Source organism: Salmo salar, chromosome ssa26 (genome assembly GCF_905237065.1).
Source record: "Salmo salar chromosome ssa26, Ssal_v3.1, whole genome shotgun sequence".
Taxonomy (NCBI): Eukaryota; Metazoa; Chordata; class Actinopteri; order Salmoniformes; family Salmonidae; genus Salmo; species Salmo salar.
This window is the reverse complement of record NC_059467.1, coordinates 49471545-49490701: the sequence shown is the minus strand read 5'-3', so window position 1 is coordinate 49490701 and position 19157 is coordinate 49471545. Positions and strand designations below refer to the sequence as shown.

The window sequence follows — 19157 nt, the reverse complement described above, 5'->3', positions numbered from 1 at the left end:
ACTCTATATCACCTCATAATGCACTCTATATCGCCTCATAATGCACTCTATATATCGCCTCATAATGCACTCTATATCACCTCATAATGTACTCTATATCACCTCATAATGCACTCTATATATCGCCTCATAATGCACTCTATATCACCTCATAATGTACTCTATATCGCCTCATAATGCACTCTATATCACCTCATAATGCACTCTATATCACCTCATAATGCACTCTATATATCACCTCATAATGTACTCTATATCGCCTCATAATGTACTCTATATCACCTCATAATGTACTCTATATCGCCTCATAATGCACTCTATATATCGCCTCATAATGTACTCTATCACCTCATAATGTACTCTATATCACCTCATAATGCACTCTATATCACCTCATAATGCACTCTATATCACCTCATAATGTACTCTATATCACCTCATAATGTACTCTATATCACCTCATAATGTACTCTATATCACCTCATAATGTACTCTATATCACCTCATAATGCACTCTATATCACCTCATAATGTACTCTATATCACCTCATAATGCACTCTATATCACCTCATAATGTACTCTATATCACCTCATAATGCACTCTATATCACCTCATAATGCACTCTATATCACCTCATAATGTACTCTATATCACCTCATAATGTACTCTATATCACCTCATAATGCACTCTATATCACCTCATAATGTACTCTATATCACCTCATAATGTACTCTATATCACCTCATAATGCACTCTATATCACCTCATAATGCACTCTATATCACCTCATAATGTACTCTATATCGCCTCATAATGCACTCTATATCACCTCATAATGCACTCTATATCACCTCATAATGCACTCTATATCACCTCATAATGTACTCTATATCACCTCATAATGCACTCTATATCACCTCATAATGCACTCTATATCGCCTCATAATGCACTCTATATCACCTCATAATGCACTCTATATCACCTCATAATGCACTCTATATCACCTCATAATGTACTCTATATCACCTCATAATGTACTCTATATCACCTCATAATGTACTCTATATCACCTCATAATGCACTCTATATCACCTCATAATGCACTCTATATCACCTCATAATGCACTCTATATCACCTCATAATGCACTCTATATCACCTCATAATGCACTCTATATATCGCCTCATAATGCACTCTATATCACCTCATAATGCACTCTATATATCGCCTCATAATGCACTCTATATCACCTCATAATGCACTCTATATCACCTCATAATGCACTCTATATCACCTCATAATGTACTCTATATCACCTCATAATGCACTCTATATCACCTCATAATGCACTCTATATCACCTCATAATGCACTCTATATCACCTCATAATGCACTCTATATCACCTCATAATGCACTCTATATCGCCTCATAATGCACTCTATATCACCTCATAATGCACTCTATATCGCCTCATAATGCACTCTATATCACCTCATAATGCACTCTATATCACCTCATAATGCACTCTATATCGCCTCATAATGCACTCTATATCACCTCATAATGTACTCTATATCACCTCATAATGTACGCTATATCACCTCATAATGCACTCTATATCACCTCATAATGTACTCTATATCACCTCATAATGTACTCTATATCACCTCATAACGCACTCTATATCACCTCATAATGTACTCTATATCACCTCATAATGCACTCTATATCACCTCATAATGTACTCTATATCACCTCATAATGTACTCTATATCACCTCATAATGTACTCTATATCGCCTCATAATGCACTCTATATCACCTCATAATGCACTCTATATCACCTCATAATGCACTCTATATCACCTCATAATGCACTCTATATCGCCTCATAATGCACTCTATATCACCTCATAATGCACTCTATATCACCTCATAATGCACTCTATATCACCTCATAATGCACTCTATATCACCTCATAATGTACTCTATATCACCTCATAATGTACTCTATATCGCCTCATAATGCACTCTATATCACCTCATAATGCACTCTATATCACCTCATAATGCACTCTATATCACCTCATAATGCACTCTATATCACCTCATAATGCACTCTATATCACCTCATAATGCACTCTATATCACCTCATAATGTACGCTATATCACCTCATAATGCACTCTATATCACCTCATAATGCACTCTATATCACCTCATAATGCACTCTATATCACCTCATAATGTACTCTATATCACCTCATAATGCACTCTATATCACCTCATAATGCACTCTATATCACCTCATAATGCACTCTATATCACCTCATAATGCACTCTATATCACCTCATAATGTACTCTATATCACCTCATAATGCACTCTATATCGCCTCATAATGCACTCTATATCACCTCATAATGCACTCTATATCACCTCATAATGCACTCTATATCACCTCATAATGTACTCTATATCACCTCATAATGCACTCTATATCACCTCATAATGCACTCTATATCACCTCATAATGTACTCTATATCACCTCATAATGCACTCTATATCACCTCATAATGCACTCTATATCACCTCATAATGCACTCTATATCACCTCATAATGTACTCTATATCACCTCATAATGCACTCTATATCACCTCATAATGCACTCTATATCACCTCATAATGCACTCTGTATCACCTCATAATGCACTCTATATCACCTCATAATGTACTCTATATCACCTCATAATGCACTCTATATCGCCTCATAATGCACTCTATATCACCTCATAATGCACTCTATATCACCTCATAATGCACTCTATATCACCTCATAATGTACTCTATATCACCTCATAATGCACTCTATATCGCCTCATAATGCACTCTATATCACCTCATAATGCACTCTATATCACCTCATAATGCACTCTATATCACCTCATAATGCACTCTATATCACCTCATAATGCACTCTATATCACCTCATAATGCACTCTATATCACCTCATAATGTACTCTATATCACCTCATAATGCACTCTATATCACCTCATAATGCACTCTATATCACCTCATAATGTACTCTATATCACCTCATAATGCACTCTATATCACCTCATAATGCACTCTATATCACCTCATAATGCACTCTATATCACCTCATAATGTACTCTATATCACCTCATAATGTACTCTATATCACCTCATAATGCACTCTATATCGCCTCATAATGCACTCTATATCACCTCATAATGCACTCTATATCACCTCATAATGTACTCTATATCACCTCATAATGCACTCTATATCACCTCATAATGCACTCTATATCACCTCATAATGCACTCTATATCACCTCATAATGCACTCTATATCACCTCATAATGTACTCTATATCACCTCATAATGCACTCTATATCACCTCATAATGCACTCTATATCACCTCATAATGTACTCTATATCACCTCATAATGTACTCTATATCGCCTCATAATGCACTCTATATCGCCTCATAATGCACTCTATATCACCTCATAATGCACTCTGTATCACCTCATAATGTACTCTATATCGCCTCATAATGTACTCTATATCACCTCATAATGCACTCTGTATATCGCCTCATAATGCACTCTATATCACCTCATAATGCACTCTATATCACCTCATAATGTACGCTATATCACCTCATAATGCACTCTATATCGCCTCATAATGCACTCTATATCACCTCATAATGCACTCTATATCACCTCATAATGCACTCTATATCACCTCATAATGCACTCTATATATCGCCTCATAATGCACTCTATATCACCTCATAATGCACTCTATATCACCTCATAATGCACTCTATATCACCTCATAATGTACTCTATATCACCTCATAATGCACTCTATATCACCTCATAATGTACTCTATATCACCTCATAATGCACTCTATATCACCTCATAATGCACTCTATATCACCTCATAATGCACTCTATATCACCTCATAATGCACTCTATATCACCTCATAATGCACTCTATATCACCTCATAATGCACTCTATATCACCTCATAATGCACTCTATATCACCTCATAATGCACTCTATATCACCTCATAATGTACTCTATATCACCTCATAATGCACTCTATATCACCTCATAATGCACTCTATATCACCTCATAATGTACTCTATATCACCTCATAATGCACTCTATATCACCTCATAATGTACTCTATATCACCTCATAATGCACTCTATATCACCTCATAATGCACTCTATATCACCTCATAATGCACTCTATATCACCTCATAATGCACTCTATATCGCTTCTTCTTCTTCTTATTATTCTTTCTTTCTTTTTATTTCATTCTTTCTTTCTTCTTCTTTTTCATTCTTTCTTTTTATTTCATTCTTTCTTTCTTCTTCTTTTTCTTTCTTTTTCTCAGGCTTTTTCTTATTAATATTTTTTTCTTCTTTGTCTTCTTCTCTGTGAATTAACTGGCTCGCAATCTGACTAACTGATCCATACATCTGTCCCCAGGGTGAGGAGGAGGATGAGAACCTTCCTATCCAGGAGGTGTCGTTTGACCCGGAGAAGACTCAGTGTTGTGTGGTGGAGAATGGCCAGGGTCTGACCCACGGCAGCGGGGGGAAGGGATATGGACTGGCCTCTACCGGCATCTCCTCTGGGTGCTACCAGTGGAAGGTACAGTACATCTCCTCTGGGTGCTCCCAGTGGCATGTGAAAACACGCTTACTGTCCCGTTTCTAACGTTTGAGGGGAAATGGCATGTGAAAACACGCCTACTGTCCCGTTGCTAATGTTTGAGGTGAAATGGCATGTGAAAACACGCCTACTGTCCCATTGCTAATGTTTGAGGGGAAATGGCATGTGAAAACACGCCTACAGTCCCGTTGCTAATGTTTGAAGTGAAATGGAATGTGAAAACACGCCTACTGTCCCGTTGCTAATGTTTGAGGGGAAATGGCATGTGAAAACACGCCTACTGTCTTGTTACTAACGTTTGAGGTGAAATGGCATGTGAAAACACGCCTAGTGTCCCTTTGCTAACGTTTGAGGGGAAATGGCATGTGAAAACACGCCTACTGTCCCGTTGCTAATGTTTGAGGGGAAATGGCATGTGAAAACACGCCTACTGTCCCGTTGCTAATGTTTGAGGGGAAATGGCATGTGAAAACACGCCTACTGTCCCGTTGCTAATGTTTGAGGGGAAATGGCATGTGAAAACACGCCTACAGTCCCGTTGCTAATGTTTGAAGTGAAATGGCATGTGAAAACACGCCTACTGTCCCGTTGCTAATGTTTGAGGGGAAATGGCATGTGAAAACACGCCTACTGTCCCGTTGCTAATGTTTGAGGGGAAATTGCATGTGAAAACACGTCTACTGTCCCGTTGCTAACGTTTGAGGGGAAATGGCATGTGAAAACACGCCTACTGTCCCGTTGCTAACGTTTGAGGGGAAATGGCATGTGAAAACACGCCTACTGTCCCGTTACTAACGTTTGAGGGGAAATGGCATGTGAAAACACGCCTACTGTCCGTTGCTAACGTTTGAGGGGAAATGGCATGTGAAAACACGCCTACTGTCCCGTTGCTAACGTTTGAGGGGAAATGGCATGTGAAAACACGCCTACTGTCCCGTTACTAACGTTTGAGGGGAAATGGCATGTGAAAACACGCCTACTGTCCCGTTGCTAACGTTTGAGGGGAAATGGCATGTGAAAACACGCCTACTGTCCCGTTGCTAACGTTTGCGGGGAAATGGCATGTGAAAACACGCCTACTGTCCCGTTGCTAATGTTTGAGGGGAAATGGCATGTGAAAACACGCCTACTGTCCCGTTGCTAATGTTTGAGGGGAAATGGCATGTGAAAACACGCCTACAGTCCCGTTGCTAATGTTTGAAGTGAAATGGCATGTGAAAACACGCCTACTGTCCCGTTGCTAATGTTTGAGGGGAAATGGCATGTGAAAACACGCCTACTGTCCCGTTGCTAATGTTTGAGGGGAAATTGCATGTGAAAACACGCCTACTGTCCCGTTGCTAACGTTTGAGGGGAAATGGCATGTGAAAACACGCCTACTGTCCCGTTGCTAACGTTTGAGGGGAAATGGCATGTGAAAACACGCCTACTGTCCCGTTACTAACGTTTGAGGGGAAATGGCATGTGAAAACACGCCTACAGTCCCGTTGCTAATGTTTGAGGGGAAATGGCATGTGAAAACACGCCTACTGTCCCGTTGCTAACGTTTGAGGGGAAATGGCATGTGAAAACACGCCTACTGTCCCGTTGCTAACGTTTGAGGGGAAATGGCATGTGAAAACACGCCTACTGTCCCGTTGCTAACGTTTGAGGGGAAATGGCATGTGAAAACACGCCTACTGTCCCGTTGCTAATGTTTGAGGGGAAATGGCATGTGTCAGCCGTCAGAAGAGCATACGTCCTGCTTGTCATCCAGCCTCTGGTGTGTGTGTGTGTGTGTGTGTGTGTGTGTGTGTGTGTGTGTGTGTGTGTGTGTGTGTCAGTCACCAGATCTGAACCCAATTGAACACTTATGGGAGATTCTGGAGTGTAGCCTGAGACAGTGTTTTCCACCATCAACAAAACACCAAATGATGGCGTTTCTTGTGGAAGACTGGTGTCACATCCCTCCAATAGAGTTCCAGACACTTGTAGAATCTATGACAAGGTGTATTGAAGCCGTTCTGACTGGTGGAGACCCAACGCCCCATTAACACACTTAATGTTGGTGTTTCCTGTATTTTAGCAGTTACCTGTAGCCGCTGCGTCTTCATTAATGAGCTTCCGTGCTGCTGCCCCACGTCCCTTATGTAATGTGTTTCCTGTATCTCATAACATTGTGTCTGTTTGTTTGTACCTGTAGTTCTACATCGTGAAGGAGAACCGTGGGAACGAGGGAACGTGTGTCGGGGTGTCTCGTTGGCCTGTCCATGACTTCAACCACCGCACCACGTCAGACATGTGGCTGTACCGAGCCTACAGCGGGAACCTGTACCACAACGGAGAGCAGACCCTCACCCTCTCCTCCTTCACCCAGGGAGACTACATCACCTGTGTGATGGACATGGAGGCGCGCACCATCTCCTTCGGGAAGAACGGAGAGGTCAGAAAATAAAGCTACTGTCTGTTGGCCTTTTCCCTCTCAGTTCTGAGATGCTTTTCACCGTGACTGGCCCTTTGAGCCGGACTATAAACACCATAAACTCTTCCCAAAACAATTAAAACCCCATGGTGTCTGATGACAAGTCATTACAGTCTCCTCACAGAGAGAGATGTATAGATGATAGATAGAGGGAGGGAGGGAGGGAGGGAGGGAGGGAGGGATGTATAGATGGAGGGAGGGAGGGATCAATATCTATCAGCAGGGTCCCCTCAATGACTGACAGTTTACAGTCTAAAACCTAGAGACACCAGAGTGCCCCCCCCCTCTAGAGACACCAGAGTGCCCCCCCCTCTAGAGACACCAGAGTGCCCCCCCCTCTAGAGACACCAGAGTGCCCCCCCTCTAGACACACCAGAGTGCCCCCCCTCTAGAGACACCAGAGTGCCCCCCCTCTAGAGACACCAGAGTGCCCCCCCTCTAGAGACACCAGAGTGCCCCCCCTCTAGAGACACCAGAGTGCCCCCCCTCTAGAGACACCAGAGTGCCCCCCCTCTAGAGACACCAGAGTGCCCCCCCCTCTAGAGACACCAGAGTGCCCCCCCTCTAGAGACACCAGAGTGCCCCCCCCTCTAGAGACACCAGAGTGCCCCCCCTCTAGAGACACCAGAGTGCCCCCCCCTCTAGAGACACCAGAGTGCCCCCCCCTAGAGACACCAGAGTGCCCCCCTCTAGAGACACCAGAGTGCCCCCCCCTCTAGAGACACCAGAGTGCCCCCCCTAGAGACACCAGATTGCCCCCCCCTCTAGAGACACCAGAGTGCCCCCCCTAGAGACACCAGAGTGCCCCCCCCTCTAGAGACACCAGAGTGCCCCCCCCTCTAGAGACACCAGAGTGCCCCCCCCTAGAGACACCAGATTGCCCCCCCCTCTAGAGACACCAGAGTGCCCCCCCCTAGAGACACCAGAGTGCCCCCCCCTCTAGAGACACCAGATTGCCCCCCCTCTAGAGACACCAGAGTGCCCCCCCCTAGAGACACCAGATTGCCCCCCCCCTCTAGAGACACCAGATTGCCCCCCCTCTAGAGTCCCTGATGTTTCAGACAGTCTCTGCTATGTTTACAGAAGCCTGTTATTGTTTTCCACAGGAGCCCAAGTTAGCCTTCGAGGACGTGGACGCCACAGAGCTCTACCCCTGTGTCATGTTCTACAGCAGTAACCCTGGAGAGAAGGTAAGACAACGCTGAACCTAGTTGAATCTAGAACCTAGTTAAACATACAACCTAGTTAAACCTAGAACCTAGTTAAACCTAGTTAAACCTAGAACCTAGTTAAACATACAACCTAGTTAAACCTAGAACCTAGTTAAACATTGAACCTAGTTAAACCTAGAACCTAGTTAAACCTAGAACCTAGTTAAACCTAGAACCTAGTTAAACCTAGTTAAACCTAGAACCTAGTTAAACATTGAACCTAGTTAAACCTAGAACCTAGTTAAACCTAGTTAAACCTAGTTAAACCTAGTTAAACATTGAACCTAGTTAAACCTAGAACCTAGTTAAACATTGAACCTAGTTAAACATTGAACCTAGTTAAACATAGAACCTAGTTAAACCTAGAACCTAGTTAAACCTAGAACCTAGTTAAACATTGAACCTAGTTAAACATAGAACCTAGTTAAACCTAGAACCTAGTTAAACCAGGTTCTAGGTTTAACTAGGTTCTACAAGCCAAGCATCACACAGTTGTTCTTCCTAAATTCCCTTTCACCCTCTGTGTCTCTTTCACTCCATTGTGTTCCGACCTCTCCCTCTACACACGCGTGCTGAGTGTGCACACGAGCCCGTTAGGCCGACACATATAAAGGACTATAAAAACATATCTGACGAATTACACACGCTACATTCCCTGACGAATGACGAATGACAAATTACACATGCTACATTCCCTGACGAATGACGAATGACAAATTACACACGCTACATTCCCTGACGAATGACGAATGACAAATTACACATGCTACATTCCCTGACGAATGACGAATGACAAATTACACACGCTACATTCCCTGACGAATGACGAATGACAAATTACACATGCTACATTCCCTGACGAATGACGAATGACAAATTACACATGCTACATTCCCTGACGAATGACGAATGACAAATTACACACGCTACATTCCCTGACGAATGACGAATGACAAATTACACACGCTACATTCCCTGACGAATGACGAATGACAAATTACACATGCTACATTCCCTGACGAATGACGAATGACAAATTACACACGCTACATTCTCTGACGAATGACGAATGACAAATTACACATGCTACATTCCCTGACGAATGACGAATGACAAATTACACATGCTACATTCCCTGACGAATGACGAATGACAAATTACACATGCTACATTCCCTGATGAATGACAAATTACACATGCTACATTCCCTGACGAATGACAAATTACACATGCTACATTCCCTGATGAATGACGAATGACAAATTACACATGCTACATTCTCTGACGAATGACGAATGACAAATTACACACGCTACATTCCCTGACGAATGACGAATGACAAATTACACATGCTACATTCCCTGACGAATGACGAATGACAAATTACACATGCTACATTCCCTGATGAATGACGAATGACAAATTACACATGCTACATTCCCTGACGAATGACGAATGACAAATTACACATGCTACATTCTCTGACGAATGACAAATTACACATGCTACATTCCCTGACGAATGACGAATGACAAATTACACATGCTACATTCCCTGATGAATGACGAATGACAAATTACACATGCTACATTCCCTGACGAATGACAAATGGAAGTAGGAAAATATGTGTTCCAACAACGAGCTGCAGTTCTGGAATAATTGCGTCCCGTCTATTTTCAGCTTTTGCTACTTTGGGAACTGCTTGTGCGCCCCCGAGTGGCGCAGCGGCCTGGTACGATTCCGGGCTGTATCACAACCGGCCGTGATTGAGAGTCCCATAGGGTGTGGCGCACAATTGGCCCGGCGTCGTCCAGGTTAGGGTTTGGCCTAACCCACCTAAACATAGACACGTTAGTTAGCCTAGCCTATAACCCACCTAAACATAGACAGGTTAGTTAGCCTAGCCTATAACCCACCTAAACATAGACAAGTTAGTTAGCCTAGCCTGTAACCCACCTAAACATAGACAAGTTCCCCAGTGAAAATACGTCAAAACATTAGTAAGCCTGGGGCCTTCTCACCAAACAGATGCTGTGGTCTTGATTCATCACCTTGCACTGTTCCATGTGGAATTATTCATCCATTTAGAAAATTACAAAGAACATCCTGAATAAACTAAATCCAACATCTGTTTATCAAAAAGAAGACCGCTTTTGGTTTGTAACCTTGAATTTTTGATTTTTTTTTCAACTGGCCAAATTGCAGCTTTCTTTCTGTCTCCAGGTAAAGATCTGTCTCACTGCTCCCTAACTCTCTGTTCCAGGTAAAGATCTGTGTCTCACTGCTCCCTAACTCTCTGTTCCAGGTAAAGATCTGTCTCACTGCTCCCTAACTCTCTGTTCCAGGTAAAGATCTGTCTCACTGCTCCCTAACTCTCTGTTCCAGGTAAAGATCTGTGTCTCACTGCTCCCTAACTCTCTGTTCCAGGTAAAGATCTGTCTCACTGCTCCCTAACTCTCTGTTCCAGGTAAAGATCTGTCTCACTGCTCCCTAACTCTCTGTTCCAGGTAAAGATCTGTGTCTCACTGCTCCCTAACTCTCTGTTCCAGGTAAAGATCTGTCTCACTGCTCCCTAACTCTCTGTTCCAGGTAAAGATCTGTCTCACTGCTCCCTAACTCTGTTCCAGGTAAAGATCTGTGTCTCACTGCTCCCTAACTCTCTGTTCCAGGTAAAGATCTGTCTCACTGCTCCCTAACTCTCTGTTCCAGGTAAAGATATGTGTCTCACTGCTCCCTAACTCTCTGTTCCAGGTAAAGATCTGTGTCTCACTGCTCCCTAACTCTCTGCTCCAGGTAAAGATCTGTGTCTCACTGCTCCCTAACTCGCTGTTCCAGGTAAAGATCTGTCTCACTGCTCCCTAACTCTCTGTTCCAGGTAAAGATCTGTCTCACTGCTCCCTAACTCTCTGTTCCAGGTAAAGATCTGTCTCACTGCTCCCTAACTCTCTGTTCCAGGTAAAGATATGTGATATGCAGATGCGGGGTACCCCTCGTGACCTCCTGCCTGGTGATCCTATCTGCAGCCCTGTGGCCACAGTCCTGGCTGAGGCCACCACACAGCTCATCAGGATCCTGCACCGCACGGACCACTGGACACACTGCATCAACAAGATCATGATGGAGAGGTTACACAAAATCAAACCCTGCTTCAGAGACTCAAACAACGCTACTGGAGGAGGAGGTGAGGGGAGAGGAGAGGGGGGAGAGGAGGAGAGGAGAGGAGGGGAGGGGAGGAGAGGAGAGGGGAGGAGGGGAGGAGAAGAGAGGAGGGGAGGAGGGGAGAGGAGGAGAGGAGAGGGGGTAGAGGAGAGGGGAGGAGAGGAGGAGGAGGGGGGAAGAGAGGAGAGGGGGGAGAGGACATTAGAGAAGGGAGGTTGAGGAGAGGAGGTGAGAGGACATTAGAGAAGGGAGATTGAGGAGAGGAGAGGACATTAGAGAAGGGAGATTTAGGAGAGGAGAGGAGGTGAGAGGACATTAGAGAAGGGAGGTTGAGGAGGTGAGAGGACATTAGAGAAGGGAGATTTAGGAGAGGAGAGGAGGTGAGAGGACATTAGAGAAGGGAGGTTGAGGAGGTGAGAGGACATTAGAGAAGGGAGATTTAGGAGAGGAGAGGAGGTGAGAGGACATTAGAGAAGGGAGGTTGAGGAGGTGAGAGGACATTAGAGAAGGGAGATTTAGGAGAGGAGAGGAGGTGAGAGGACATTAGAGAAGGGAGGTTGAGGAGGTGAGAGGACATTAGAGAAGGGAGGTTGAGGAGAGATTTGTACTTCACTGTCTGCTTTGTGTCATGTCACCAAGGCAGTTTAAAGTACAGTAGACCAACAGAGCTCCTGTAGTAGGTGTTCCATCTGGTTCTGGAACACCTTGTTAATGCATGGATAAAGTTAGGGCTTGTGTTGTCATTGGATAAAGTTAGGGCTTGTGTTGTCATTGGATAAAGTTAGGGCTTGTGTTGTCATTGGATAAAGTTAGGGCTTGTGTTGTCATTGGATAAAGTTAGGGCTTGTGTTGTCATTGGATAAAGTTAGGGCTTGTGTTGTCATTGGATAAAGTTAGGGCTTGTGTTGTCATTGGATAAAGTTAGGGCTTGTGTTGTCATTGGATAAAGTTAGGGCTTGTGTTGTCATTGGATACAGTTAGGGCTTGTGTTGTCATTGGATAAAGTTAGGGCTTGTGTTGTCATTGGATAAAGTTAGGGCTTGTGTTGTCATTGGATAAAGTTAGGGCTTGTGTTGTCATTGGATAAAGTTAGGGCTTGTGTTGTCATTGGATAAAGTTAGGGCTTGTGTTGTCATTGGATAAAGTTAGGGCTTGTGTTGTCATTGGATAAAGTTAGGGCTTGTGTTGTTATTGGATAAAGTTAGGGCTTGTGTTGTCATTGGATAAAGTTAGGGCTTGTGTTGTCATTGGATAAAGTTAGGGCTTGTGTTGTCATTGGATAAAGTTAGGGCTTGTGTTGTCATTGGATAAAGTTAGGGCTTGTGTTGTCATTGGATAAAGTTAGGGCTTGTGTTGTCATTGGATAAAGTTAGGGCTTGTGTTGTCATTGGATAAAGTTAGGGCTTGTGTTGTCATTGGATACAGTTAGGGCTTGTGTTGTCATTGGATAAAGTTAGGGCTTGTGTTGTCATTGGATAAAGTTAGGGCTTGTGTTGTCATTGGATAAAGTTAGGGCTTGTGTTGTCATTGGATAAAGTTAGGGCTTGTGTTGTCATTGGATAAAGTTAGGGCTTGTGTTGCTCATTGGATAAAGTTAGGGCTTGTGTTGTCATTGGATACAGTTAGGGCTTGTGTTGTCATTGGATACAGTTAGGGCTTGTGTTGTCATTGGATAAAGTTAGGGCTTGTGTTGTCATTGGATAAAGTTAGGGCTTGTGTTGTCATTGGATAAAGTTAGGGCTTGTGTTGTCATTGGATAAAGTTAGGGCTTGTGTTGTCATTGGATAAAGTTAGGGCTTGTGTTGTCATTGGATAAAGTTAGGGCTTGTGTTGTCATTGGATAAAGTTAGGGCTTGTGTTGTCATTGGATAAAGTTAGGGCTTGTGTTGTCATTGGATAAAGTTAGGGCTTGTGTTGTCATTGGATAAAGTTAGGGCTTGTGTTGTCATTGGATAAAGTTAGGGCTTGTGTTGTCATTGGATAAAGTTAGGGCTTGTGTTGTCATTGGATAAAGTTAGGGCTTGTGTTGTCATTGGATAAAGTTAGGGCTTGTGTTGTCATTGGATACAGTTAGGGCTTGTGTTGTCATTGGATACAGTTAGGGCTTGTGTTGTCATTGGATAAAGTTAGGGCTTGTGTTGCTCATTGGATAAAGTTAGGGCTTGTGTTGTCATTGGATACAGTTAGGGCTTGTGTTGTCATTGGATACAGTTAGGGCTTGTGTTGTCATTGGATAAAGTTAGGGCTTGTGTTGTCATTGGATACAGTTAGGGCTTGTGTTGTCATTGGATAAAGTTAGGGCTTGTGTTGCTCATTGGATAAAGTTAGGGCTTGTGTTGTCATTGGATACAGTTAGGGCTTGTGTTGTCATTGGATACAGTTAGGGCTTGTGTTGTCATTGGATAAAGTTAGGGCTTGTGTTGTCATTGGATAAAGTTAGGGCTTGTGTTGTCATTGGATACAGTTAGGGCTTGTGTTGTCATTGGATACAGTTAGGGCTTGTGTTGTCATTGGATACAGTTAGGGCTTGTGTTGTCATTGGATACAGTTAGGGCTTGTGTTGTCATTGGATACAGTTAGGGCTTGTGTTGTCATTGGATAAAGTTAGGGCTTGTGTTGCTCATTGGATAAAGTTAGGGCTTGTGTTGTCATTGGATACAGTTAGGGCTTGTGTTGCTCATTGGATAAAGTTAGGGCTTGTGTTGTCATTGGATAAAGTTAGGGCTTGTGTTGTCATTGGATAAAGTTAGGGCTTGTGTTGTCATTGGATACAGTTAGGGCTTGTGTTGTTTCATTTGAATTTCCTGACTTTTCCACATGTTGACCAGCCTGATTAAATCATAATTTCTGTGAGTTAATATTAAAAGTCCCACAGTCAACACCATCACATGTACAGTAACACATCATATGACACATCAGGTCAGAGGTTAAAGAAGAGTCGTTCGGTGCAGAGCAGAGAGGAGCATGATGCCCAGAGGGACACGTCCAGGGACCCCCAGAGAGGGGAGGAGGAGAGGGGCCGGCCGGGACACGGGAGCCGCCAGGGGCATGGAGGCCTGGGGGATCTCTCTGACCACCACCTCAGGACCCTCTGTACAGAGGTCTGTATATCTGAGGTTTTGTTGTGATTATCAGTCTTTATTAGCCTGGGTACCATTCTGTTTTTGATATTATTACACAATGTTTTTGGCATGAGTGTGGAATGTTAGCACAAACATACTGGTACCCAGGCTAATAGTTTAACCTCTCTAGGGTATGTGGGACGAAATCGTCCCACCTAGTCAACAGCCAGTGGAATCGAGTGGCGCGATATTCAAATACCTTAGAAATGCTATTACTTCAATTCCTGAAACATATGACTATTTTACACCATTTTAAAGACAAGACTCTCCTTTATCTAACCACATTGTCCGATTTCAAAAAGGCTTTACAACGAAAGCAAAACAGATTATGTCAGGAGAGTACCCAGCCAGAAATAATCACACACCCATTTTTCAAGCTAGCATATAATGTCACATAAACCCAAACCACAGCTAAATGCAGCACTAACCTTTGATGATCTTCATCAGATGACAATCCTAGGACATTATGTTATACAATACATGCATGTTTTGTTCAATCAAGTTCATATTTATATCAAAAACCAGCTTTTTACATTAGCATGTGACGTTCAGAACTAGCAAACATACCGAAAACGTCCGGTGAATTTACTAAATTACTCATGATAAACGTTCACAAAAAACATAACAATTATTTAAAGAATTATAGATACAGAACACCTTTATGGAATCGAGGTGTCAGATTTTAAAATAGCTTTTCGGCAAAAGCACATTTTGCAATATTCTGAGTAGATAGCTCGCCATCACGGGCTAGCTAATTTGACACCCACCAAGTTTGGCGTTCACTAAACTCAGAATTACTATAAGAAAAATTGGATTACCTTTGCTGTTCTTCGTCAGAATGCACTCCCAGGACTTCTACTTCATCCACAAATGTTGTTTTGGTTCAAAATAATCCATAGTTATGTTCAAATATCCTGTTTTGTTCTTGCGTTCAAGACACTATCCGAACGGTGACGCGCGGACGCGTATCGTGACAAAAAAATTCAAAATATTCCATTACCGTACTTCGAAGCATGTCAAACGCCGTTTAAAATCAATTTTTATGCGATTTTTCTCGTAAAATAGCGATAATATTCCGACCGGGAGACGTCTTTTTCGTTCAAAGACTGAAAATGTAAAATGGACTCTTCACGTGCACAAGCGCACGCGCGCACCCGTCTCATTGTTCTCAGATCGACCACTATCCAAATGCGCTACTGTTTTTCAGCCAGGGGCCGCAAAGTCATCATTCAACGTTCTGCCGCCTTCTGAGAGCCTATGGGAGCCGTAGGAAGTGTGACGTTACAGCAGAGATCCTCTATTTTCAATAAAGAGGGTATAGAAGGCCAAGAAATGGTCAGAGAGGGTACTTCCTGTACAGAATCTTCTCAGGTTTTGGCCTGCCATATGAGTTCTGTTATACTCACAGACACCATTCAAACAGTTTTAGAAACTTTAGGGTTTTTCTATCCAAATCAAACAATTATATGCATATTCTAGTTTTTGGGCAGTAGTAATAACCAGATTAAATCGGGTACGTTTTTTTATCCGGATGTGGAAATACTGCCCCCTACCCTAGAGAGGTTAAAATGTATTTGCAAGAAACACTTGACAACACCTTGACACACCATGACACACCACACCATGACACACCGCACCTTGACACACCGCACCTTGACACACCACGACACACCGCACCATGACACACCGCACCATGACACACCACACCTTGACACACCATGACACACCGCACCTTGACACACCGCACCTTGACACACCACACCTTGACACACCGCACCTTGACACACCACACCTTGACACACCATGACACACCGCACCTTGACACACCACACCTGACACACCTTGACACACCACACCTTGACACACCACACCTTGACACACCACACCTTGACACACCGCACCTTGACACACCGCACCATGACACACCGCACCATGACACACCGCACCTTGACACACCTTGACACACCGCACCTTGACACACCGCACCTTGACACACCGCACCTTGACACACCACACCTTGACACACCACACCTTGACACACCACACCTTGACACACCGCACCTTGACACCGCACCTTGACACACCGCACCATGACACACCGCACCATGACACACCGCACCATGACACACCACACCTTGACACACCACACCTTGACACCACCACGACACACCACACCTTGACACACCACACCTTTACACCACCACGACACACCGCACCATGACACACCGCACCATGACACACCGCACCATGACACACCACACCTTGACACACCGCACCTTGACACCACCACGACACACCACACCTTGACACACCACACCATGACACACCACGACACACCACACCTTGACACACCACACCTTGACACACCACACCATGACACACCACACCACGACACACCACACCATGACACACCACACCATGACACACCACGACACACCACACCTTGACACACCACACCTTGACACACCGCACCTTGACACACCGCACCTTGACACCACCACGACACACCACACCTTGACACACCACACCATGACACACCACAACTTGACACACCGCACCTTGACACACCGCACCTTGACACACCACACCTTGACACACCATGACACACCATGACACACCATGACACACCACACCTTGACACACCGCACCTTGACACACCACACCTTGACACACCATGACACACCACACCTTGACACACCGCACCATGACACACCGCACCTTGACACACCACACCTTGACACACCACACCATGACACACCACGACACACCACACCTTGACACACCACACCATGACACACCACGACACACCACACCTTGACACACCACACCTTGACACACCGCACCATGTAACATCAGGATATTTATATTGATACAGTTACTATCTGTGTAATTTCCGTGTAATATTTCTCAGTAGCCCGTTGCTCATTGTGAAGTGGAGCAGCAGTTGCTGTTTCAGAGGTCGCTGTCTGTTCTGAAGGCGTTTCATGTTGAACTCTTAGGTGTGGCCTGTGCTGGCGGTGATGGGGGGTGCAGACGCAGGGCTGCGTGTTGGGGGGCGCTGTGTGCACAAACAGACCGGTCGTCATGCTACTCTACTGGGCGTGGTGAAGGAGGGGAGCACCTCAGCCAAGGTGCAGTGGGACGAGGCTGAGATCACCATCAGGTATTAACATTATAGTTGACCCTGAAGGTCTTGGTAGCCTGGTCTCAGATCTGTTTGTGCTCTCTTGTCTAATGGAATTCTCTTGGCTTGACAATGGCAAGGGAAATGGGTAAGAGCAGAATCTGATCTGAGACCAGGCTAAGGTATTGATAGAAACTGATCTAATTATAGTATAATCGTTTCACCAACAATTATGGACAATAACCATGATCCTCCCCCCCTCAACAATAACCATGATCCCCCCCTCAACAATAACCATGATCCCCCCTCAACAATAACCATGATCCCCCCTCAACAATAACCATGATCCCCCCTCAACAATAACCATGACCCCCCTCAACAATAACCATGATCCCCCCCTCAACAATAACCATGATCCCCCCCTCAACAATAACCATGATCCCCCCTCAACAATAACCATGATCCCCCCCTCAACAATAACCATGATCCCCCCCTCAACAATAACCATGATCCCCCCCTCAACAATAACCATGATCCCCCCTCAACAATAACCATGATCCCCCCTCAACAATAACCATGATCCCCCCTCAACAATAACCATGATCCCCCCTCAACAATAACCATGATCCCCCCTCAACAATAACCATGACCCCCCCTCAACAATAACCATGATCCCCCCTCAACAATAACCATGATCCCCCCTCAACAATAACCATGATCCTCCCCCTCAACAATAACCATGATCCCCCCTCAACAATAACCATGATCCCCCCTCAACAATAACCATGATCCCCCCTCAACAATAACCATGATCCCCCCCTCAACAATAACCATGATCCCCCTCAACAATAACCATGATCCCCCTCAACAATAACCATGATCCCCCCTCAACAATAACCATGATCCCCCTCAACAATAACCATGATCCCCCCTCAACAATAACCATGATCCTCCCCCTCAACAATAACCATGATCCCCCCTCAACAATAACCATGATCCCCCCTCAACAATAACCATGATCCCCCCCTCAACAATAACCATGATCCCCCCCTCAACAATAACCATGATCCCCCCCCTCAACAATAACCATGATCCCCCCCTCAACAATAACCATGATCCCCCTCAACAATAACCATGATCCCCCTCAACAATAACCATGATCCCCCTCAACAATAACCGTCACAATCGTCTTAATACATTCATTTCAGGAGAAGGAGGATTCAGCTTTATATCCAAGGAGATTTAGCTGAATAGGTACCCTGGCTGATAGATAGTATCTACACTGGCTGATAGTTTCTACACTGGCTGATACTATTTATCAGCCAGTGTAGATACTATCTAC

The 19157-nt window shown here is 44.1% G+C and overlaps 1 protein-coding gene across 16 annotated transcripts in view; it reads left to right on the top strand.

Moving 5' to 3' along the window:
- The window catches only part of LOC106595038 (probable E3 ubiquitin-protein ligase HERC1), a 290635-nt gene that overhangs the window by 155133 nt on the left and 116345 nt on the right, over positions 1-19157 (top strand). For all 16 annotated transcript variants that reach the window (XM_045708500.1, XM_045708507.1, XM_045708508.1 and 13 more), the window contains exons 36-41: positions 4553-4717; positions 6921-7160; positions 8306-8389; positions 11366-11591; positions 14489-14670; positions 17691-17854. In XM_045708500.1, the coding sequence (XP_045564456.1) occupies positions 4553-4717; positions 6921-7160; positions 8306-8389; positions 11366-11591; positions 14489-14670; positions 17691-17854 (1061 nt within the window). The remainder of the gene's footprint in view (positions 1-4552; positions 4718-6920; positions 7161-8305; positions 8390-11365; positions 11592-14488; positions 14671-17690; positions 17855-19157) is intronic.